Raw genomic sequence first — 24,425 nt, 5'->3', positions numbered from 1 at the left:
TGTGTGTGTGTGCTCTGTGCTGACCAATGTGTGTGTGTGTGTGCTCTGTGCTGACGAGTGTGTGTGTGTGTGCTCTGTGCTGACCAGTGTGTGTGTGTGTGTGTGCTCTGTGCTGACCAGTGTGTGTGTGTGTGTGCTCTGTGCTGACCAGTGTGTGTGTGTGTGTGTGCTCTGTGCTGACGAGTGTGTGTGTGTGTGTGCTCTGTGCTGACGAGTGTGTGTGTGTGTGCTCTGTGCTGACCAGTGCGTGTGTGTGTGTGTGCTCTGTGCTGACCAGTGTGTGTGTGTGTGTGTGCTCTGTGCTGACGAGTGTGTGTGTGTGTGCTCTGTGCTGACCAGTGTGTGTGTGTGTGTGTGCTCTGTGCTGACCAGTGTGTGTGTGTGTGTGCTCTGTGCTGACCAGTGTGTGTGTGTGTGTGTGCTCTGTGCTGACGAGTGTGTGTGTGTGTGCTCTGTGCTGACGAGTGTGTGTGTGTGTGCTCTGTGCTGACCAGTGTGTGTGTGTGTGTGTGCTCTGTGCTGACCAGTGTGTGTGTGTGTGTGCTCTGTGTGACCAGTGTGTGTGTGTGTTCTGTGCTGACCAGTGTGTGTGTGTGTGCTCTGTGCTGACCAGTGTGTGTGTGTGTGTGCTCTGTGCTGACCTGTGTGTGTGTGCTCTGTGCTGACCAGTGTGTGTGTGTGTGCTCTGTGCTGACCAGTGTGTGTGTGTGTGCTCTGTGCTGACCTGTGTGTGTGTGTGTGCTCTGTGCTGACCAGTGTGTGTGTGCTCTGTGCTGACCTGTGTGTGTGTGTGTGCTCTGTGCTGACCAGTGTGTGTGTGCTCTGTGCTGACCAGTGTGTGTGTGCGTGCTCTGTGCTGACCAGTGTGTGTGTGTGCTCTGTGCTGACCAGTGTGTGTGTGCTCTGTGCTGACCAGTGTGTGTGTGTGTGTGTGCTCTGTGCTGACCAGTGTGTGTGTGTGCTCTGTGCTGACCAGTGTGTGTGTGCGTGCTCTGTGCTGACCAGTGTGTGTGTGTGTGTGCTCTGTGCTGACCAGTGCGTGTGTGTGTGTGTGCTCTGTGCTGACCAGTGTGTGTGTGCTCTGTGCTGACGAGTGTGTGTGTGTGTGTGTGCTCTGTGCTGACGAGTGTGTGTGTGTGTGCTCTGTGCTGACCAGTGCGTGTGTGTGTGTGTGCTCTGTGCTGACCAGTGTGTGTGTGTGTGTGTGCTCTGTGCTGACCAGTGTGTGTGTGTGTGTGTGCTCTGTGCTGACCAGTGTGTGTGTGTGTGCTCTGTGCTGACCAATGTGTGTGTGTGTGTGCTCTGTGCTGACGAGTGTGTGTGTGTGTGCTCTGTGCTGACCAGTGTGTGTGTGTGTGTGTGCTCTGTGCTGACCAGTGTGTGTGTGTGTGTGCTCTGTGCTGACCAGTGTGTGTGTGTGTGTGTGCTCTGTGCTGACGAGTGTGTGTGTGTGTGTGCTCTGTGCTGACGAGTGTGTGTGTGTGTGCTCTGTGCTGACCAGTGCGTGTGTGTGTGTGTGCTCTGTGCTGACCAGTGTGTGTGTGTGTGTGTGCTCTGTGCTGACGAGTGTGTGTGTGTGTGCTCTGTGCTGACCAGTGTGTGTGTGTGTGTGTGCTCTGTGCTGACCAGTGTGTGTGTGTGTGTGCTCTGTGCTGACCAGTGTGTGTGTGTGTGTGTGCTCTGTGCTGACGAGTGTGTGTGTGTGTGCTCTGTGCTGACGAGTGTGTGTGTGTGTGCTCTGTGCTGACCAGTGTGTGTGTGTGTGTGTGCTCTGTGCTGACCAGTGTGTGTGTGTGTGTGCTCTGTGTGACCAGTGTGTGTGTGTGTTCTGTGCTGACCAGTGTGTGTGTGTGTGCTCTGTGCTGACCAGTGTGTGTGTGTGTGTGCTCTGTGCTGACCTGTGTGTGTGTGCTCTGTGCTGACCAGTGTGTGTGTGTGTGCTCTGTGCTGACCAGTGTGTGTGTGTGTGCTCTGTGCTGACCTGTGTGTGTGTGTGTGCTCTGTGCTGACCAGTGTGTGTGTGCTCTGTGCTGACCTGTGTGTGTGTGTGTGCTCTGTGCTGACCTGTGTGTGTGTGCTCTGTGCTGACCAGTGTGTGTGTGCGTGCTCTGTGCTGACCAGTGTGTGTGTGTGCTCTGTGCTGACCAGTGTGTGTGTGCTCTGTGCTGACCAGTGTGTGTGTGTGTGTGTGCTCTGTGCTGACCAGTGTGTGTGTGTGTGTGCTCTGTGCTGACCAGTGTGTGTGTGCTCTGTGCTGACCAGTGTGTGTGTGCTCTGTGCTGACCAGTGTGTGTGTGCTCTGTGCTGACCAGTGTGTGTGTGCTCTGTGCTGACCAGTGTGTGTGTGTGCTCTGTGCTGACCAGTGTGTGTGTGCTCTGTGCTGACCAGTGTGTGTGTGTGCTCTGTGCTGACCAGTGTGTGTGTGCTCTGTGCTGACCAGTGTGTGTGTGCTCTGTGCTGACCAGTGTGTGTGTGCTCTGTGCTGACCAGTGTGTGTGTGCTCTGTGCTGACCAGTGTGTGTGTGTGCTCTGTGCTGACCAGTGTGTGTGTGCTCTGTGCTGACCAGTGTGTGTGTGTGCTCTGTGCTGACCAGTGTGTGTGTGCTCTGTGCTGACCAGTGTGTGTGTGTGCTCTGTGCTGACCAGTGTGTGTGTGCTCTGTGCTGACCAGTGTGTGTGTGCTCTGTGCTGACCAGTGTGTGTGTGCTCTGTGCTGACCAGTGTGTGTGTGCTCTGTGCTGACCAGTGTGTGTGTGTGTGCTCTGTGCTGACCAGTGTGTGTGTGCTCTGTGCTGACCAGTGTGTGTGTGCTCTGTGCTGACCAGTGTGTGTGTGTGTGTGTTCTGTGCTGACCAGTGTGTGTGTGCTCTGTGCTGACCAGTGTGTGTGTGCTCTGTGCTGACCAGTGTGTGTGTGCTCTGTGCTGACCAGTGTGTGTGTGCTCTGTGCTGACCAGTGTGTGTGTGCTCTGTGCTGACCAGTGTGTGTGTGTGTGCTCTGTGCTGACCAGTGTGTGTGTGTGTGCTCTGTGCTGACCAGTGTGTGTGTGCTCTGTGCTGACCAGTGTGTGTGTGCTCTGTGCTGACCAGTGTGTGTGTGTGTGTGCTCTGTGCTGACCAGTGTGTGTGTGTGTGCTCTGTGCTGACCAGTGTGTGTGTGCTCTGTGCTGACCAGTGTGTGTGTGCTCTGTGCTGACCAGTGTGTGTGTGCCCCTGTGGTTTTGCATGCTCTCTTGTCGGCGGTGCGGCCCACGTGACGCTGTGAGTAACTCCACGGCCCCCCCCCCCGCCCGGCTCCAACACCGCCCCCGCACGAGTCCTGCCAACGACCCCCGTGTCCATGACCCCGTGTCCATGACCCCGTGTCCATGACCCCGTGTCCATGACCCCGTGTCCATGACCCCCTGTCCTACTGTGACCTTGTGTCCTACTGTTATCTCGTGTCCTACTGTGACCCCGTGTCCTACTGTGACCCCGTGTCCTACTGTGACCTCGTGTCCATGACCCCGTGTCCTACTGTGACCCCGTGTCCATGACCCCGTGTCCATGACCCCGTGTCCTACTGTGACCCCGTGTCCATGACCCCGTGTCCATGACCCCGTGTCCTACTATGACCTCGTGTCCTACTGTGACCTCGTGTCCATGACCCCGTGTCCTATTATGACCCCGTGTCCATGACCCCGTGCCCTCCCATGACCCCGTGTCTCCCTCTCACCCACATCAATCCCCCCCCACTGAATCTTAACCCCCCCCCCCTTCCCGCCCCCCCCACCGCCAAAATCTCCTGCACTGTCAATTCAAATTGCCGCGCCGGGAGATTGGAATCGAACCTCTGGGTCAGGAGTCGAACCTGTGGGGGTGGGGGTGGGGGGGGTGGTCGCTGGCACCTGGCGAGCTGCGCCTGGGTTCGAGTCCAGAGCGGAGAGCGGTGCCTCCTGGCCTCTAGAGAGGGGGGGTGAGAGTGAGTGACTGTGAGTGACTGAGTGTGAGTGTGTGAGTGTGAGTGACTGACTGTGAGTGTGTGAGTGTGAGTGACTGAGTGTGTGAGTGTGAGTGACTGACTGTGAGTGACTGAGTGTGAGTGTGTGAGTGTGAGTGACTGACTGTGAGTGTGTGAGTGTGAGTGACTGAGTGTGAGTGTGTGAGTGTGAGTGACTGTGAGTGTGTGAGTGTGAGTGACTGAGTGTGAGTGAGTGAGTGACTGACTGTGAGTGACTGAGTGTGAGTGACTGAGTGTGAGTGTGTGAGTGTGAGTGACTGAGTGTGAGTGACTGAGTGTGAGTGACTGAGTGTGAGTGACTGAGTGTGAGTGTGTGAGTGTGAGTGACTGAGTGTGAGTGTGTGAGTGTGAGTGACTGAGTGTGTGAGTGTGAGTGACTGAGTGTGAGTGAGTGAGTGACTGACTGTGAGTGACTGAGTGTGAGTGACTGAGTGTGTGAGTGTGAGTGACTGAGTGTGAGTGTGTGAGTGTGAGTGACTGAGTGTGTGAGTGTGAGTGACTGAGTGTGAGTGAGTGAGTGACTGACTGTGAGTGACTGAGTGTGAGTGACTGAGTGTGAGTGAGTGAGTGACTGAGTGAGTGACAGTGTGAGTAAGTGCGAGTGACTGAGTGAGTGTGAGCAAGTGTGAGTGAGTGAGTGACTGAGTGAGTGTGCGTGAGTGACTGAGTGAGTGACTGAGTGAGTGACTGAGTGTGAGTGAGTGACTGAGTGAGTGTGACTGAGTGAGTGTGCGTGAGTGACTGAGTGACTGACTGAGTGAGTGTGAGTGACTGAGTGAGTGTGAGTGACTGAGTGAGAGTGAGTGACTGAGTGAGTGAGTGTGACTGAGTGAGTGAGTGTGACTGAGTGAGTGAGTGTGACTGAGTGACTGGCTGAGTGCGTGTGAGTGACTGAGTGAGTGTTAATTATTGTACGTGAGTGTATGTGAGTGTGAGTGAGTGAGTCTGAGTGAGTGTGTGTGGTGTGAGTGTTAATTATTGTAAGGGAGAGTGTGAGTGAGTGAGTGAAAGTGAGTGTGTGTGGTTTGAGTGTTAATTATTGTAAGGGAGAGTGAGTGAGAGTGAGTGTGAGTGAGTGTGAGTGAGTGAGAGTGTTTGAGTGTGTGAGTGAGAGTGTGAGTGAGTGAGTGAGAGTGTGAGTGAGTGTGAGTGTGAGAGTGTGTGAGAGAGTGTGTGAGTGAGTGTGTGAGTGAGTGTGAGTGTGTGAGAGAGTGTGTGAGAGAGTGTGTGAGTGAGTGTGTGAGCGAGTGTGAGTGTGTGAGAGTGAGTGTGTGAGACAACCCCCTACCTCCTCGCGGTGCCGGACGGGCAACTCTGTCGTGGACAGTGCTGTGGGGGGAGGTCCAATTCCAATTGGCTCTTCCCCTCATGGCGTCTGTGACCACCACAGTGGCTAAACGGAGGCTCTGGACGGGTGCGAGGGGCTGGTAACCCCTCCACCTTAAAAAAATTACCACTAAACCACGTATAAAATATCTAACTAATAAGCTTGTGCCGGAGGCCCCGGGGGGACAGGCGTCTATGACGTCTCCTGGCCAAACCCCAATTGGCGGAGCCAGGAGATTGAATCTCTACCCTCGGGGCTCCTCCAGAAACAGCGAAAAGCCACTTCGTGTGGCCACGTGGAATGTTCGAACGCTCACTGCGGAGGAGAGGCCTGCCACTCCTCTGTCAGGAACTGGACCGGTACCGCCTGGATCTCTGTGGCATTCAGGAGGTCCGGTGGACCAGTTCTGGCTCCTGCCATCATGAGGGGTGGACAGTCCTCTACTCGGGGCAGCATACTGTCAAACAACAGGGTGTGGCACTTCTTATGAACAAAAGAATGAAGGGGGCGTGGGAGCGTGGCGGTGAGGTGTGGGAAGCTGTAAGCCCCAGGCTACTTTGGGCTCGCCTTCCCATCAATCGGAGGCGAGGAGTGGTGGTCGTGGTTACTTATGCCCCCACTGAAGACAAACATCCGTAGAGGGATGCAGGCAAAGCCGATGAGTCAGATGCCTTCTATGACCTCCTGTCACAGGTGCTGGCTAAAGTGGCCCCTCGGGATAGAGTCATCTTGTTGGGTGACTTCAATGCCCGAGTGGGTCATGATGCTGGCACCTGGTCTGGAGTGATTGGAGGGCATGGGCCAGATCAGCTCAATAACAACGGTAGGAGGCTGCTAGATTTTTGTGCAGCCCATGGGCTTGTAATTACCAACACGCTGTTCCGGCATCGGCGCATCCACACAACATCATGGATGCATGCCGGGTCCAAGCAAGAACATCTGCTGGACTACATAGTGACGGACCAGCGGATGCGAGCCCATGTCCTTGACACCAGGACCTACCGTGGAGCTGATCTGCCCTCTGACCATCGACTTGTGATCTGTAAGATGCGCCTGCCATTCTTCCACTCCGGTGGTGGGTGTACACCCAGGACCCCATTCCAACCTAAAGTGGCCTGGTCTCAGTTATCTGATGAAAGTTGCAAGCGAGAATTCCATCATCGCCTGCGGCTGGGGTTGGCATCGTCCCCCACTCCTCCGGATGTCAAGGGTAAATGGGCGAGGTTTAGGACTGTCACTCATGCAGCTGCATTGGCTGCTTTGTGTACGTGGTCCAGACATCCCCAGAGACCCTGGCTGACAGAGGAGGTGTTCAGAATAGTTGAGAAAAAGCGACAGGCCCACTGTCATCAGCTACAGAATCCCACGTCAGAGAATGAGGCGGCTTACCGCAGCCTTCGCTCGGAGGTTCGGAGAGCCGTGAGGCGCTGCAAGGATGGGTGGTGGTTGCGGGTTGCTGAGGAGATGGAGTCTGCCTCAGTGGCCCGCGATCACACATATCTATTTAACTCCATCAAAAAAGTAACCTGCAGCGCCACACCTATTACCATCATTAGGGGAAAAAACGGTTATCCAATCTCCGACCCCCAGGAACAGGTTTGCAGATTTGCTGAGCATTTCTGTGAGGTCCTGGGGGAGGAAAAATCCCTCAGCCAGGAAAACATCGTGGCACAAAGTGAGGATGACCCTGCTTAGGCTGCGGTGCCTCAAATATTGGAAGAAGTCGCTCCCTGTGAGTGGCTGGCTGAGGTGCCATCTGTTGAGGAAGTACTGAAGGCAATCCGGAGTCTGAGACCAGGCAAGGCAGCGGGCAGAGATGATCTCCCAAGCGAAATGCTGAGGGAGGGTGGCGTTTGTGCACAGACTGCCCTATATGACATCATAACAACAGTCTGGACCACTGGACTAGTTCCGCAGGATTGGAAGGATGCCCTGGTGGTCCCCCTCTTTAAGAAGGGGGACCGCACAGACTGTAACAACTACAGGGGCATCTCACTCCTCAGTGTGCCTGGAAAGGTCCTGCCAGGCACGCTGAGGAGAGGCTTGCGGAGCCCCAATGCGGTTTCAGGAAAGGGCGGTCCTGCACAGATGCCATATTTTCTGTCCGTCTGCTACAGCAGAGGTGCAGGGAATTCCAGCAAGACCTACACCTCTGCTGTATTGACCTGGTCAAGGCCTATGATACCATCAGTAGGCCTGGGCTCTGGGCTGTTCTTCGTGCTTTTGGAGTACCTGACCCTCTGCTCAGGATCATTAAGGACCTTCATGATGGTGAGTAGGCCCGGGTAAAACTACATGGCCGGGAGTCAGAGCCATTCCCTGTACACCTTGGGGTGCGACAGGGGTGTCCTCTTGCTCCCACATTATTTAACATCTATTTTGACCACGTAGTCCGTGAAGCCTTCAATAGCTGTACCGGGGGAATCTCCATATGGTACAGATATAATTGGAGGCTGATCGATGCCCGGGTGCGGTCAAGGGATGGCTCCCTATTGGTCAACCACGTTATGTATGCCGATGATTTGGTAATAGCCGCTCATTCAGAGGAGGAGTTGGAGACGCTGCTGCTGAGACTGGAGCGTGCTACTAAGAGATGGGGCCTTACCATCAGCCCCATCAAAACTAAGCACCTGCCTGGGTATTTTGTACCATCGGACACTCCACCCCCACAACTCCCAATCGGTGATGGGACAGTTGTGGAGAGAGTGGAGAGTTTCCCATACCTGGGCAGTGTGCTCATGACCGGCTCACTCCGAATCAGTCGAGCGGCAATATCTTTTAATCGGTTGCGTAACGCTGTGTGGAAGCTACCTGGTCTGTCGCTCCGCACTAGGCTTCAGGTCTTCTCGGCCACGGTCATTCCCTCCCTTCTCTACGCTTGCGAAACGTGGACCCCCCTAATGGAACATCTTCGCCGGTTGCAAACATTTAGGCTGGCCTGCCTACGATCTATCCTGGGTTTAACCAGACTGGATTGTGGGAGGAGCTCACAAATTCTTGAAAGATCTGGGCAAGGTCCCATCGGTGAGCTCCTCCGGCAGGCAAGGCTGCGTTGTCTGGGTCATGTAGCCCGCATGCCCAGCCACCGCATGCCGAAACAGCTTTTGTTCGGCCGGATTGAGGGGGCTTAACAGGCGCGGCACGGGCTAGAGAAGAGATGGAGTGATGTGGTACAGGAGGACGTGGAGCTGAGTGGACTTGCCGATGACTGGTACCAGCGGTGTCAAGATCGGCCTCTGTGGAGGAGGCTCATGAAGGACGCTACTGGGCAGTTGGAGGCAGTCGCCCTCCAATAACAACGGAGGGCGGAGGAGCGACGCTCAGAACAACGAGCGGAGCGCCGGGTGGCTAAAGCACAGCAGGTTGGCACAGTAGGGGGCACAGGTGGTGCATCAGCCAGTCATCTCAGTCCGTCGACCCGTGGCACCTGGGTCTGCCCCGTGACCTCCTGCCAGTGGGCGTTCGACACTTCACGTGGCCTCAAGGTGCACATGGCCTGGCACAAGTGTTGTGGTGACGTCACTGCCACTTAGTGGCGAATGGCGGTTGTTGTTCTTGTTGAGTGTGTGAGTGAGTGTGAGTGAGAGTGTGTGAGAGTGTGTGAGAGTGTGTGAGTGAGAGTGCGAGTGAGTGTGAGATAGTGTGAGTGAGTGTGAGTGTGTGAGTGTGAGAGTGTGAGAGTGTGTGTGAGTGTGTGTGAGTGAGAGTGAGTGTGTGAGTGTGTGAGAGTGAGTGACTGAGTGGAGTTTGTACTTTCTACCCCTGTCCTGTACAGTGAGGGTGAGTCAGTGAGTGTGGGTGAGTGTGGGTGGGTGGTTGAGTGTGGGTGGGTGGGTGGTTGAGTGTGGGTGGGTGGTTGAGTGTGGGTGGGTGGTTGAGTGTGGGTGGGTGGTTGAGTGTGGGTGGGTGGGTGGTTGAGTGTGGGTGGGTGGGTGGTTGAGTGTGGGTGGGTGGGTGGTTGAGTGTGGGTGAGTGAGAGAGGCAGGTTTCGTGGCTCTGTCTAAGTCCACCCGTCTGGCTCACCAGTCTGGCTCACCAGTCTGGTTCACCAGTCTGGCTCACCAGTCTAGCTCACCAGTCTGGTTCACCAGTCTGGCTCACCAGTCTGGCTCACCAGTCTGGCTCATCAGTCTGACTCACCAGTCTGGCTCACCCGTCTGACTCACCAGTCTGGCTCATCAGTCTGGCTCACCCGTCTGACTCACCCGTCTGACTCACCCGTCTGGCTCACCAGTCTGGCTCACCAGTCTGGCTCACCAGTCTGGCTCATCAGTCTGGCTCACCAGTCTGGCTCACCGTGTTCTGTGCCACTGCAGTGTTCGACCAACTAGACCTGGTGACCTATGAGGAGGTGGTCAAGTTGCCGGCATTCAAACGGAAAACCCTGGTGCTGCTCGGTACGAACTCTCACCACCATCACTACCGCCACCACCACCACCACCACCGTGTGGATATGGTTGTAAGCCGGTCACCCGGTAAGCTGGTAAACCGGTAAATGGGTAAGTGTGTACAGTACCGTACACAGCCAAACGTGCGAATCAGATCTACGGGAAACCAGGAAACGGGGAAACCGGTAACTCGTAATCGGTGCCCGGTAAACCGGTAACCGGTAAACCACGAGAACTACCATGCTCTTCAGCTTGGTACTTACCGTAGGGGCTAGGGGATGTTGACTACCTCGCCCGGTACGCAGGAGGTCGTGGGTTCGATCCCGACCCTGACGACGCCTGCTGTGTATTTGGAGTCTGCGTCTCTCTCCCCGTGGTGGTCGCTGCGTGGAATTGTCCCCGGGTCCCCCGGTTTTTCCTTCCTTATTTAGAATGAACATCGTCACCACGCGATGGTTTGGCTGCTGTAACATGATAAGCCACTTTGTTGAGCTGTCATTTGGTGATGGCCAGGTCGCTACTGAACAAAGGCTACGTAACTCAGTGGGGGGCCTTACACCTGGTCAAACCAAGTCTTTGTTAAATAGTTAATCTCATATTTGCCGAATCCAAAATAATATTACGCGATTTTACTCACCCACCCACTCACTGAATCACACACTTGCTCACCCACCCACTCACCCACCCACCCACTCACCCACCCACTCACCCACCCACCACTCAGCTCACCTCATCACTCACCACTCACTCACCCACCCACTCACCACTCAGCTCATCACTCACCACTAACCACTCACTCACCCACTCACCACCCACTCCCCACTCACCATTCACTCACTCACTCACTCACCACTCACCACGCACTGACGACTCACCACCCACTCCCCACTCACCCACTCACCATTCACTCACTCACTCACCACTCACCACCCACTCACTACTCACCACCCAACTCACCCACTCACCATTCACTCACTCACTCACCACTCACCACCCACTCACTACTCACCACCCAACTCACCCACTCACCATTCACTCACTCACTCACCACTCACCACCCACTCACTACTCACCACTCACCATCACAATTGAGACTCTCCTGGTCTCTTGGACAACTCGGAACCTGGAGGCTGCTCCCCCTCCCCCCTCCCCCTCCCCCCTCCCCCCAGGAGCCCACGGGGTGGGGCGACGTCACATCAAGAACACGCTCATCACGAAGCACCCAGAGCAGTTCGCGTATCCCATACCACGTGAGTAGTCACCACTCACTCACCACTCACTCACTCACCACTCACCACCACTCACTCACCACTCATTCACCACTCACTCACCACTCACTCACCACTCACTCACCCCTCACTCACTCACCACTCACTCACCCCTCACTCACTCACCACTCACTCACCACTCACTCACCACTCACTCACCACTCACTCACCACTCACTCACCACTCACTCACCACTCACTCACTCACCACTCACTCACCACTCACTCACCACCACTCACTCACCACTCACTCACCACTCACCACCACTCACTCACTCACCACTCACTCACCACTCACTCACCACCACTCACTCACCACTCACCACCACTCACTCACCACTCACCACCACTCACTCACTCACCACTCACTCACCACTCACTCACCACCACTCACTCACCACTCACTCACCACTCACTCACCACTCACTCACTCACCACTCACTCACTCACCACTCACTCACCACTCACTCACCACCACTCACTCACTCACCACTCACTCACCACTCACTCACCACTCACTCACTCACCACTCACTCACCCCTCACTCACTCACCACTCACTCACCCCTCACTCACTCACCACTCATTCACCACTCACTCACCCCTCACTCACTCACCCCTCACTCACTCACCCCTCACTCACTCACCCCTCACTCACCACTCACTCACCACTCACTCACTCACTCACCACTCACTCACCACTCACTCACCACTCACTCACTCACTCACCTACTCACTCACTCACCACTCACTCACCACTCACTCACCCCTCACTCACCACTCACTCACTCACCCCTCACTCACTCACCCCTTACTCACCCACTCACTCACCCACTCACCCACTCACCACTCACTCACTCACCCCTCACTCACCCACTCACTCACCCACTCACCCACTCACCACTCACTCCTCACCACTCACCACCACTTACTCACCGCTCACTCACCACTCACTCACTCAATCACCACTCCTCACCACCCACTCACTCACTCAATCACCGCTCACTCACCGATCACTCACCGATCACTCACCACTCACCACTCACTCACCACTCACTCACCACTCACCACTCACTCACCACCACTCCTCCCCCCCTTCCCCCCCTCCCCCAGACACGACGCGGCCTGCGAGGAAGGAGGAGGAAGACGGCAAGAATTACCACTTCGTGACGCACGACCAGATGATGCTGGAGATCGCGAACAATGACTACCTGGAGTATGGCAGCCACGAGGAGGCCATGTACGGCACCAAACTCTCCACCATCCGCAAGATTCACCTCGACTCACTCATGGCCATCCTGGACGTGGAGCCGCAGGTGACGGGGGCCGTGCGGGGGCGGGGGGGGAGGGAGAGGGGGGGAGGGGGAGAGGGGGGAATATGGAGAGGGAGAGAGAGAGGGGGAGAGGAGGGGAGATGGAGAGAGAGGGGGGGAGATGGAGAGAGAGAGGGGAGATGGAGAGAGAGAGAGAGGGGGGGGGGGGAGATGGAGAGAGAGAGGGGGGGAGATGGAAAGAGAGAGAGGGGGGAGATGGAGAGAGAGAGGGGGGGAGATGGAGAGAGAGAGGGGGGGAGATGGAAAGAGAGAGAGAGAGGGGGGGGAGATGGAGAGAGAGGGGGGAGATGGAGAGAGAGAGAGAGAGGGGGGGGGAGATGGAGAGAGAGGGGGGAGATGGAGAGAGGGGGGGGGGGAGATGGAGAGAGAGAGGGGGGGGAGATGGAGAGAGAGAGGGGGGGGGAGATGGAGAGAGGGGGGAGATGGAGAGAGGGGGGAGATGGAGAGAGGGGGGGAGATGGAGAGAGAGAGAGGGGGGAGATGGAGAGAGAGGGGGGAGATGGAGAGAGAGGGGGGAGATGGAGAGAGAGGGAGGAGATGGAGAGAGGGGGGGAGATGGAGAGAGAGAGGGGGGAGATGGAAAGAGAGAGGGGGGAGATGGAGAGAGAGGGGGGAGATGGAGAGAGGGAGATGGGGAGAGAGGGGGGAGATGGAGAGAGAGGGGGGAGATGGAGAGAGGGGGGGGAGATGGAGAGAGAGAGGGGGGAGATGGAAAGAGAGAGGGGGGGAGATGGAGAGAGAGGGGGGAGATGGAGAGAGAGGGAGATGGGGAGAGAGAGGGGGAGATGGAGAGAGAGAGAGAGGGGGAGATGGAGAGAGATGGAGAGAGAGAGAGGGAGATGGAGAGAGAGAGAGATGGAGATGGAGAGAGATGGAGAGAGAGATGGAGAGAGAGAGGGGGGGAGATGGAGAGAGGGAGAGAGAGATGGAGGGAGACAATCAGCCGCTCCTCTCTCACAGTGTGGAGCGTCAGGCCATGAGAAGCTTCAGCAGCAGCAGCGTGGACTGGCATCCATCCGTTCCATCTCCACGATGGCACCACCCGCTCACCACTCCTCCCCAACCGCTCACCACTCCTTCCCAATCGCTCAGCACTCCTCACCAATCGCTCCCCACCTGCTCACCACTCCTCACCAATCGCTCACCACCCGCTCACCACTCCTCCCCAACCGCTCACCACCTGCTCACCCCTCTGCTCTGCAGGCTCTCAAGGTGCTGAGGACGGCCGAGTTTGCTCCGTTCATCATCTTCATCGCCGCTCCCACGGTGACACCAGTCATGAACGAGGTGAGGACTACCACCACAACAACTAGCGCCACAACCACCACTACCACCACAACAACTAGCACCACAACCACCACTACCACCACAACAACTAGCACCACAGCCACCACTACCACCACAACAACTAGCACCACAACCACCACTACCACCACAACAACTACCACCACAACCACCACTACCACCACAACAACTACCACCACAACCACAACAACTACCACCACAACCACCACTACCACCACTACCACCACCACAACCACCACTATCACCACTACAATAACTACCACCACAACAACTACCACCACAACCACAACTACCACCACAACCACAACTACCACCACAACAACTACCACCACAACCACCACTACCACCACCACAACCACCACAACCACCACTACAACAACTACCACCACAACCACAACAACTACCACCACAACCACCACAACCACCACCACAACAACTACCACCACAACCACAACAACAACCACCACTACCACCACAACCACCACTACCACCACCACAACCACCACAACCACCACTACCACCACTACAATAACTACCACCACAACCACCACAACAACTACAACCACAAACACCACTACCACCACAACCACCACAGCCACCACTACCACACCAACTACCACCACAACCATCACCACAACCACCACTACAACTACCACCACAACCACCACTACCACCATCACCACCAACACAACAACTACCACCACAACCACCACAACCACCACTACAACCATCACCAACACAACATGCACCACAACCACCACTACAACCATCACCACCAACACAACAACAACCACCACTACAACCATCACCACCAACACAACATGCACCACAACCACCATGAACGAGGTGAGCCCCACAACCATAAACACAACCACCTCCACTACCACAATCAATACACCCACCACAATCACCATCATGCCTGCCACAGCCATAAACACAACAACCACCACCATGAACACCACCTCCACTACCACCACCTCCACAATTAACACCACTGCCACCACCACCACAACCACCACAACCACCACTGCTACCCCCACCGCCCCCACCATTAGCACTGCCACCACCTCCACCACCGCTAGCGCCAATATCACCACCACCACCATGAACATTGCCACAAACATATCTACCACCACCACAACCACCACCGACACAACCACCACCACCGCCACCATGACGACAGCACCTCCGCCATCTCCACTACCATTGCCACCTTCACTAAGCGCCACCACCACCACCACAATAGCGTCGTTGACATCACCACAGCGCCACCACCACCACAATAGCGTCGTTGACATCACCACAGCGCCACCACCACCACCACCACCACAATAGCGTCGTTGACATCACCACAGCGCCACCACCACCACCACAATAGCGTCGTTGACATCACCACAGCGCCACCACCACCACCACCACCACAATAGCGTCGTTGACATCACCACAGCGCCACCACCACCACCACCACAATAGCGTCGTTGACATCACCACAGCGCCACCACCACCACCACAATAGCGTCGTTGACATCACCACAGCGCCACCACCACCACCACCACAATAGCGTCGTTGACATCGCCACAGCGCAACCACCACCACCATAATAGCGTCGTTGACATCACCACAGCGCAACCACCACCACCACCATAGCGTCGTTGACATCACCACAGCGCCACCACCACCACCATAGCGTCGTTGACATCACCACAGCGCCACCACCACCACAGCACCGCCACCACAGCACCGCCACCACCGCACCGCCGCCACCGCACCGCCGCCACCACCACAGCGTCACCACCACCGCCCTATCCTCTGTATGGAATGCCGCTGCCGTGGTGTGGATGACGGACGTTCGCGTGCGTGCGTGCGTTCACGGACGTGCGTGCGTACGTTCACGGACGTGCGTGCGTACGTGCGTTCACGTGCGTACGTACGTTCACGTGCGTACGTACGTTCACGTGCGTTGTGTGTATTTTTACTTTACGCCTTGCTTTGGTTTTGTCCTCTGCTATCTGGCGCCCCGCTGCATGCCTCCAATGTACCCCCGTAGCTCCCGCGCTGGTGTAAGAAGTTGCCAGTAAGTACGTTTATTTTCCTTTGCATTCTACCCATTGTAGCGGCTTGTCAGCCCGCTCGTTAGTCCGCTCGTTAGTCCGCTCGTTAGTCCGCTCGTTAGTCCGCTCGTTAGCCCGCTCGTTAGCCCGCTCGTTAGCCCGCTCGTTAGCCCGCTCGTTAGCCCGCTCATTAGCCCGCTCGTTAGCCCGCTCAGCCACAGAATTTAGCGAAGTAGAATACGCCGGTTTCGTTGTTGCTGTGGGTTAGGCCGCTTACATGAGAATGATCTGGGTCACTCCACCCACTCACCAACTCGCTCACCAATTCAGCCGCTCACTCGTTCAATCGCACGCTCACTCCACCCACCCAACCTACCCACTCATCTGCTCCACCCACTCTTTCACTCGTCCACGTGCACCCCAACTCACCCACTCACCAGTATGCAATTTTAAATCAACATCGCCACGCCTTCAAAGTATTTGTCTACTGCTATAAACGTCCACACGGTGATGACGAAGATGATGAGAAGCCACCATCGGGTCGCTTCTGAATAAGAGCTACATAGCTCAGTGGGCCTCACATGGTAAAATAATAAAATAGTTTTAGTGTGGGTCTCTTTGTAAGTGAAACTGGGGGAGGATCGTAAGTCTCATCGTGAACTTCGTAGGTGAAACCGATGGATCGTAAGTCTCATCGTAAACTTCGTGAGTGAAACTGTGGTTATCCTAAGTCCCATTGTAAACTTCGTAAGTGAAACCGGAGGGCATCGTGAGCCCCATCGTGAACTTTGTGAGTGAAACTGGAGGGCATCGTAAGCCCCATTGTGAACTTTGTGAGTGAAACCGGGAGTTTGTGAGTCCGATCGTGAACTTCGCAAGTGAAACTGTTTAGATCGTGAGTCCCATCGTGAACTTTGTGAGTGAAACTGGTTAGATCGTGAGTCCCATCGTGAACTTTGTGAGTGAAACTGTTTAGATCGTGAGTCTCATCGTGAACTTTGTGAGTAAAACTGGTTAGATCGTGAGTCCCATCGTGAACTTCGCAAGTGAAACTGGTTAGATCGTAAGTCTCATCGTGAACTTTGTGAGTGAAACTGGTTAGATTGTAAGTCCCATCGTGAACTTCTTAAGTGAAACTGTTTAGATCGTGAGTCTCATCGTGAACTTTGTGAGTGAAACTGTTTAGATCGTGAGTCCCATCGTGAACTTTGTGAGTAAACTGTTTAGATCGTGAGTCCCATCGTTAACTTCTTAAGTGAAACTGGTTAGAGCGTGAGTCCCATTGTGAACTTTGTGAGTGAACTGTTTAGATCGTGAGTCCCATCGTGAACTTTGTGAGTGACACTGGTTAGATCGTGAGTCCCATCGTGAACTTTGTGAGTGAACTGTTTAGATCGTGAGTCCCATCGTGAACTTTGTGAGTGACACTGGTTAGATCGTGAGTCCCATCGTGAACTTTGTGAGTGACACTGGTTAGATCGTGAGTCTCATCGTGAACTTTGTGAGTGAAACTGGTTAGATTGTGAGTCTCATCGTGAACTTTGTGAGTGAAACTGGTTAGATCGTGAGTCTCATCGTGAACTTTGTGAGTGAAACTGGTTAGATTGTGAGTCTCATCGTGAACTTTGTGAGTGAAACTGTTTAGATCGTGAGTCCCATTGTAGCCTTCGCAAGTAAAACTGGTTAGATCGTAAGTCCCATCGTGAACTTTGTGAGTAAACTGTTTAGATCGTGAGTCCCATTGTGAACTTTGTGAGTGAACTGTTTAGATCGTGAGTCCCATCGTGAACTTTGTGAGTGAAACTGGTTAGATTGTGAGTCTCATCGTGAACTTTGTGAGTGAAACTGGTTAGATCGTGAGTCTCATCGTGAACTTTGTGAGTGAAACTGGTTAGATCGTGAGTCTCATCGTGAACTTTGTGAGTGAAACTGTTTAGATCGTAAGTCCCATCGTGAACTTTGTGAGTGAAACTGGTGTGATCGTGAGTCTCATCGTGAACTTTGTGAGTGAAACTGGTTAGATCGTAAGTCTCATCGTGAACTTTGTGAGTGAAACTGTTTAGATCGTGAGTCCCATCGTGAACTTTGTGAGTGAACTGGTTAGATCGTGAGTCCCATCGTGAACTTTGTGAGTGAAACTGGTTGGATCGTGAGTCTCATCGTGAACTTTGTGAGTGAAACTGGTTAGATCGTGAGTCTCATCGTGAACTTTGTGAGTGAAACTGGTTAGATCGTAAGTCCCATCGTGAACTTTGTGAGTGAAACTGTTTAGATCGTGAGTCCCATCGTGAACTTTGTGAGTGAACTGGTTAGATCGTGAGTCTCATCGTGAACTTTGTGAGTGAAACTGGTTAGATCGTGAGTCTCATCGTGAACTTTGTGAGTGAAACTGGTTAGATCGTAAGTCCCATCGTGAACTTTGTGAGTGAAACTGGTTAGATCGTAAGTCCCATCGTGAACTTTGTGAGTGAAACTGGTTAGATCGTGAGTCTCATCGTGAACTTTGTGAGTGAAACTGGTTAGATCGTGAGTCCCATCGTGAACTTTGTGAGTGAAACTGGTTAGATCGTGAGTCCCATCGTGAACTTTGTGAGTGAAACTGTTTAGATTGTGAGTCTCATCGTGAACTTTGTGAGTGAAACTGGTTAGATTGTGAGTCTCATCGTGAACTTTGTGAGTGAAACTGTTTAGATCGTGAGTCCCATTGTAGCCTTCGCAAGTGAAACTGGTTAGATTGTGAGTCTCATCGTGAACTTTGTGAGTGAAACTGGTTAGATCGTGAGTCCCATCGTTAACTTTGTGAGTGAAACTGGTTAGATCGTGAGTCTCATCGTGAACTTTGTGAGTGAAACTGTTTAGATCGTGAGTCCCATCGTGAACTTTGTGAGTGAAACTGGTTAGATCGTGAGTCCCATCGTGAACTTTGTGAGTGAACTGGTGTGATCAGAGTCCCATCGTGAACTTTGAGATTTAAACTGATTAGATCGTGAGTCCCATCGTGAACTTTGTGAGTGAAACTGGTTAGATCGTGAGTCTCATCGTGAACTTTGTGAGTGAAACTGGTTAGATCGTGAGTCTCATCGTGAACTTTGTGAGTGAAACTGGTTAGATCGTGAGTCCCATCGTGAACTTTGTGAGTAAACTGTTTAGATCGTGAGTCCCATCTTGAACTTTGTGAGTGAACTGTTTAGATCGTGAGTCTCATCGTGAACTTTGTGAGTGAAACTGTTTAGATCGTAAGTCCCATCGTGAACTTTGTGAGTGAAACTGGTGTGATCGTGAGTCCCATCGTGAACTTTGTGAGTGAAACTGGTTGGATCGTAAGTCTCATCGTGAACTTTGTGAGTGAAACTGGTTAGATCGTGAGTCCCATCGTGAACTTTGTGAGTGAAACTGGTTGGATCGTGAGTCTCATCGTGAACTTTGTGAGTGAAACTGGTTAGATCGTGAGTCTCATCGTGAACTTTGTGAGTGAAACTGGTTAGATCGTAAGTCCCATCGTGAACTTTGTGAGTGAAACTGGTTAGATCGTGAGTCCCATCGTGAACTTTGTGAGTGAACTGGGTCGATCGTGAGTCCCATCGTGAACTTTGTGAGTGAAACTGTTTAGATCGTGAGTCTCATCGTGAACTTTGTGAGTGAAACTGGTTAGATCGTGAGTCCCATTGTGAACTTTGTGAGTGAAACTGGTTAGATCGTGAGTCCCATCGTGAACTTTGTGAGTGAAACTGGTTAGATCGTGAGTCCCATCGTGAACTTTGTGAGTGAAACTGTTTAGATTGTGAGTCTCATCGTGAACTTTGTGAGTGAAACTGGTTAGATTGTGAGTCTCATCGTGAACTTTGTGAGTGAAACTGTTTAGATCGTGAGTCCCATTGTAGCCTTCGCAAGTGAAACTGGTTAGATTGTGAGTCTCATCGTGAACTTTGTGAAACTGGTTAGATCGTGAGTCCCATCGTGAACTTTGTGAGTGAAACTGGTTAGATCGTGAGTCTCATCGTGAACTTTGTGAGTGAAACTGTTTAGATCGTGAGTCCCATCGTGAACTTTGTGAGTGAAACTGGTTAGATCGTGAGTCCCATCGTGAACTTTGTGAGTGAACTGGTGTGATCAGAGTCCCATCGTGAACTTTGAGATTTAAACTGATTAGATCGTGAGTCCCATCGTGAACTTTGTGAGTGAAACTGGTTAGATCGTGAGTCTCATCGTGAACTTTGTGAGTGAAACTGGTTAGATCGTGAGTCTCATCGTGAACTTTGTGAGTGAAACTGGTTAGATCGTGAGTCCCATCGTGAACTTTGTGAGTAAACTGTTTAGATCGTGAGTCCCATCTTGAACTTTGTGAGTGAACTGTTTAGATCGTGAGTCTCATCGTGAACTTTGTGAGTGAAACCGGTTGGATCGTAAGTCTCATCGTGAACTTTGTGAGTGAAACTGGTTAGATCGTGAGTCCCATCGTGAACTTTGTGAGTGAAACTGGTTGGATCGTGAGTCTCATCGTGAACTTTGTGAGTGAAACTGGTTAGATCGTGAGTCTCATCGTGAACTTTGTGAGTGAAACTGGTTAGATCGTAAGTCCCATCGTGAACTTTGTGAGTGAAACTGGTTAGATCGTGAGTCCCATCGTGAACTTTGTGAGTGAACTGGGTCGATCGTGAGTCCCATCGTGAACTTTGTGAGTGAAACTGTTTAGATCGTGAGTCTCATCGTGAACTTTGTGAGTGAAACTGGTTAGATCGTGAGTCCCATTGTGAACTTTGTGAGTGAAACTGGTTAGATCGTGAGTCCCATCGTGAACTTTGTGAGTGAAACTGGTTAGATCGTGAGTCCCATCGTGAACTTTGTGAGTGAAACTGTTTAGATTGTGAGTCTCATCGTGAACTTTGTGAGTGAAACTGGTTAGATTGTGAGTCTCATCGTGAACTTTGTGAGTGAAACTGTTTAGATCGTGAGTCCCATTGTAGCCTTCGCAAGTGAAACTGGTTAGATTGTGAGTCTCATCGTGAACTTTGTGAAACTGGTTAGATCGTGAGTCCCATCGTGAACTTTGTGAGTGAAACTGGTTAGATCGTGAGTCTCATCGTGAACTTTGTGAGTGAAACTGTTTAGATCGTGAGTCCCATCGTGAACTTTGTGAGTGAAACTGGTTAGATCGTGAGTCCCATCGTGAACTTTGTGAGTGAACTGGTGTGATCAGAGTCCCATCGTGAACTTTGAGATTTAAACTGATTAGATCGTGAGTCCCATCGTGAACTTTGTGAGTGAAACTGGTTAGATCGTGAGTCTCATCGTGAACTTTGTGAGTGAAACTGGTTAGATCGTGAGTCTCATCGTGAACTTTGTGAGTGAAACTGGTTAGATCGTGAGTCCCATCGTGAACTTTGTGAGTAAACTGTTTAGATCGTGAGTCCCATCTTGAACTTTGTGAGTGAACTGTTTAGATCGTGAGTCTCATCGTGAACTTTGTGAGTGAAACCGGTTAGATCGTGAGTCCCATCGTGAACTTTGTGAGTGAAACTGGTTGGATCGTAAGTCTCATCGTGAACTTTGTGAGTGAAACTGGTTAGATCGTGAGTCCCATCGTGAACTTTGTGAGTGAAACTGGTTAGATCATGAGTCCCATCGTGAACTTTGTGAGTGAACTGGTTAGATTGTGAGTCTCATCGTGAACTTTGTGAGTGAAACTGTTTAGATCGTGAGTCCCATTGTAGCCTTCGCAAGTGAAACTGGTTAGATCGTAAGTCTCATCGTGAACTTTGTGAGTGAAACTGTTTAGATCGTGAGTCCCATCGTGAACTTTGTGAGTGAAACTGTTTAGATCCTGAGTCCCATCGTGAACTTTGTGAGTGAAACTGATGTGATCGTGAGTCTCATCGTGAACTTTGTGAGTGAAACTGGTTAGATCCTGAGTCCCATCGTGAACTTTGTGAGTGAAACTGTTTAGATCGTGAGTCCCATCGTGAACTTTGTGAGTGAAACTGGTTAGATCGTGAGTCCCATCGTGAACTTTGTGAGTGAAACTGTTTAGATCGTGAGTCTCATCGTGAACTTTGTGAGTGAAACTGGTTAGATCGTGAGTCCCATCGTGAACTTTGTGAGTGAAACTGTTTAGATCGTAAGGCCCATCGTGAACTTTGTGAGTGAAACTGGTTAGATCGTGAGTCTCATCGTGAACTTTGAGATTGAAACTGTTTAGATCGTAAGTCTCATCGTGAACTTTGAGATTGAAACTGATTAGATCGTGAGTCCCATCGTGAACTTTGTGAGTAAACTGGTGTGATCAGAGTCCCATCGTGAACTTTGAGATTTAAACTGATTAGATCGTGAGTCCCATCGTGAACTTTGTGAGTGAAACTGGTTAGATCGTGAGTCTCATCGTGAACTTTGTGAGTGAAACTGTTTAGATTGTGAGTCTCATCGTGAACTTTGTGAGTGAAACTGGTTAGATTGTGAGTCTCATCGTGAACTTTGTGAGTGAAACTGTTTAGATCGTGAGTCCCATTGTAGCCTTCGCAAGTGAAACTGGTTAGATTGTGAGTCTCATCGTGAACTTTGTGAAACTGGTTAGATCGTGAGTCCCATCGTGAACTTTGTGAGTGAAACTGGTTAGATCGTGAGTCTCATCGTGAACTTTGTGAGTGAAACTGTTTAGATCGTGAGTCCCATCGTGAACTTTGTGAGTGAAACTGGTTAGATCGTGAGTCCCATCGTGAACTTTGTGAGTGAACTGGTGTGATCAGAGTCCCATCGTGAACTTTGAGATTTAAACTGATTAGATCGTGAGTCCCATCGTGAACTTTGTGAGTGAAACTGGTTAGATCGTGAGTCTCATCGTGAACTTTGTGAGTGAAACTGGTTAGATCGTGAGTCTCATCGTGAACTTTGTGAGTGAAACTGGTTAGATCGTGAGTCCCATCGTGAACTTTGTGAGTAAACTGTTTAGATCGTGAGTCCCATCTTGAACTTTGTGAGTGAACTGTTTAGATCGTGAGTCTCATCGTGAACTTTGTGAGTGAAACCGGTTAGATCGTGAGTCCCATCGTGAACTTTGTGAGTGAAACTGGTTGGATCGTAAGTCTCATCGTGAACTTTGTGAGTGAAACTGGTTAGATCGTGAGTCCCATCGTGAACTTTGTGAGTGAAACTGGTTAGATCATGAGTCCCATCGTGAACTTTGTGAGTGAACTGGTTAGATTGTGAGTCTCATCGTGAACTTTGTGAGTGAAACTGTTTAGATCGTGAGTCCCATTGTAGCCTTCGCAAGTGAAACTGGTTAGATCGTAAGTCTCATCGTGAACTTTGTGAGTGAAACTGTTTAGATCGTGAGTCCCATCGTGAACTTTGTGAGTGAAACTGATGTGATCGTGAGTCTCATCGTGAACTTTGTGAGTGAAACTGGTTAGATCCTGAGTCCCATCGTGAACTTTGTGAGTGAAACTGTTTAGATCGTGAGTCCCATCGTGAACTTTGTGAGTGAAACTGGTTAGATCGTGAGTCCCATCGTGAACTTTGTGAGTGAAACTGTTTAGATCGTGAGTCTCATCGTGAACTTTGTGAGTGAAACTGGTTAGATCGTGAGTCCCATCGTGAACTTTGTGAGTGAAACTGTTTAGATCGTAAGGCCCATCGTGAACTTTGTGAGTGAAACTGGTTAGATCGTGAGTCTCATCGTGAACTTTGAGATTGAAACTGTTTAGATCGTAAGTCTCATCGTGAACTTTGAGATTGAAACTGATTAGATCGTGAGTCCCATCGTGAACTTTGTGAGTAAACTGGTGTGATCAGAGTCCCATCGTGAACTTTGAGATTTAAACTGATTAGATCGTGAGTCCCATCGTGAACTTTGTGAGTGAAACTGGTTAGATCGTGAGTCTCATCGTGAACTTTGTGAGTGAAACTGTTTAGATCGTAAGTCCCATCGTGAACTTTGTGAGTGAAACTGGTTAGATCGTGAGTCCCATCGTGAACTTTGTGAGTGAAACTGGTTAGATCGTGAGTCTCATCGTGAACTTTGTGAGTGAAACTGTTTAGATCGTGAGTCCCTTCGTGAACTTTGTGAGTGAAACTGGTGTGATCGTGAGTCTCATCGTGAACTTTGTGAGTGAAACTGTTTAGATCGTGAGTCTCATCGTGAACTTTGTGAGTGAAACTGGTTAGATCGTAAGTCTCATCGTGAACTTTGTGAGTGAAACTGGTTAGATCGTGAGTCCCATTGTAGCCTTCGCAAGTGACACTGTTTAGATCGTAAGTCCCATCGTGAACTTTGTGAGTGAAACTGTTTAGATCGTGAGTCCCATCGTGAACTTCGCAAGTGAAACTGTTTAGATCGTGAGTCCCATCGTGAACTTTGTGAGTGAAACTGTTTAGATCGTAAGTCTCATCGTGAACTTTGTGAGTGAAACTGTTTAGATCGTAAGTCTCATCTTGAACTTTGTGAGTGAAACTGTTTAGATCGTTCGTGAGTCTCATTGTGAACTTTGTGAGTGAACTGGTTAGATCGTGAGTCCCATCGTAAACTTTGTGAGTGAAACTGTTTAGATCGTGAGTCCCATCGTGAACTTTGCGAGTGAAACTGTTTAGATCGTAAGTCTCATCGTGAACTTTGTGAGTGAAACTGTTTAGATCGTGAGTCCCATCGTGAACTTTGTGAGTGAAACTGGTTAGATCGTGAGTCTCATCGTGAACTTTGTGAGTGAAACTGATTAGATCGTGAGTCCCATCGTGAACTTTGTGAGTGAACTGTTTAGATCGTG

General features: G+C 51.6%; 1 protein-coding gene across 11 annotated transcripts in view; it reads left to right on the top strand.

Moving 5' to 3' along the window:
* Positions 1-24,425, top strand: part of LOC116957209 (peripheral plasma membrane protein CASK) — a 144,580-nt gene that overhangs the window by 110,084 nt on the left and 10,071 nt on the right. For 7 of the 11 annotated variants that reach the window (XM_076058340.1, XM_076058337.1, XM_076058336.1 and 4 more), the window contains 5 exons: positions 9,644-9,724; positions 10,885-10,965; positions 12,095-12,297; positions 13,519-13,602; positions 15,669-15,695. In XM_076058340.1, coding sequence (XP_075914455.1) covers positions 9,644-9,724; positions 10,885-10,965; positions 12,095-12,297; positions 13,519-13,602; positions 15,669-15,695 — 476 coding nt within the window. The remainder of the gene's footprint in view (positions 1-9,643; positions 9,725-10,884; positions 10,966-12,094; positions 12,298-13,518; positions 13,603-15,668; positions 15,696-24,425) is intronic. The other 4 variants (XM_076058344.1, XM_076058343.1, XM_076058338.1 and 1 more) reach the window with 3 other exon arrangements.

This window comes from Petromyzon marinus (genome assembly GCF_048934315.1).
Source record: "Petromyzon marinus isolate PM22_M1 ecotype Great Lakes invasive population chromosome 70 unlocalized genomic scaffold, UKy_Petmar_22M1.pri1.0 chr70_unloc.3, whole genome shotgun sequence".
Classification (NCBI taxonomy): Eukaryota; Metazoa; Chordata; class Hyperoartia; order Petromyzontiformes; family Petromyzontidae; genus Petromyzon; species Petromyzon marinus.
This window is presented reverse-complemented; position numbering and strand designations above follow the sequence as displayed.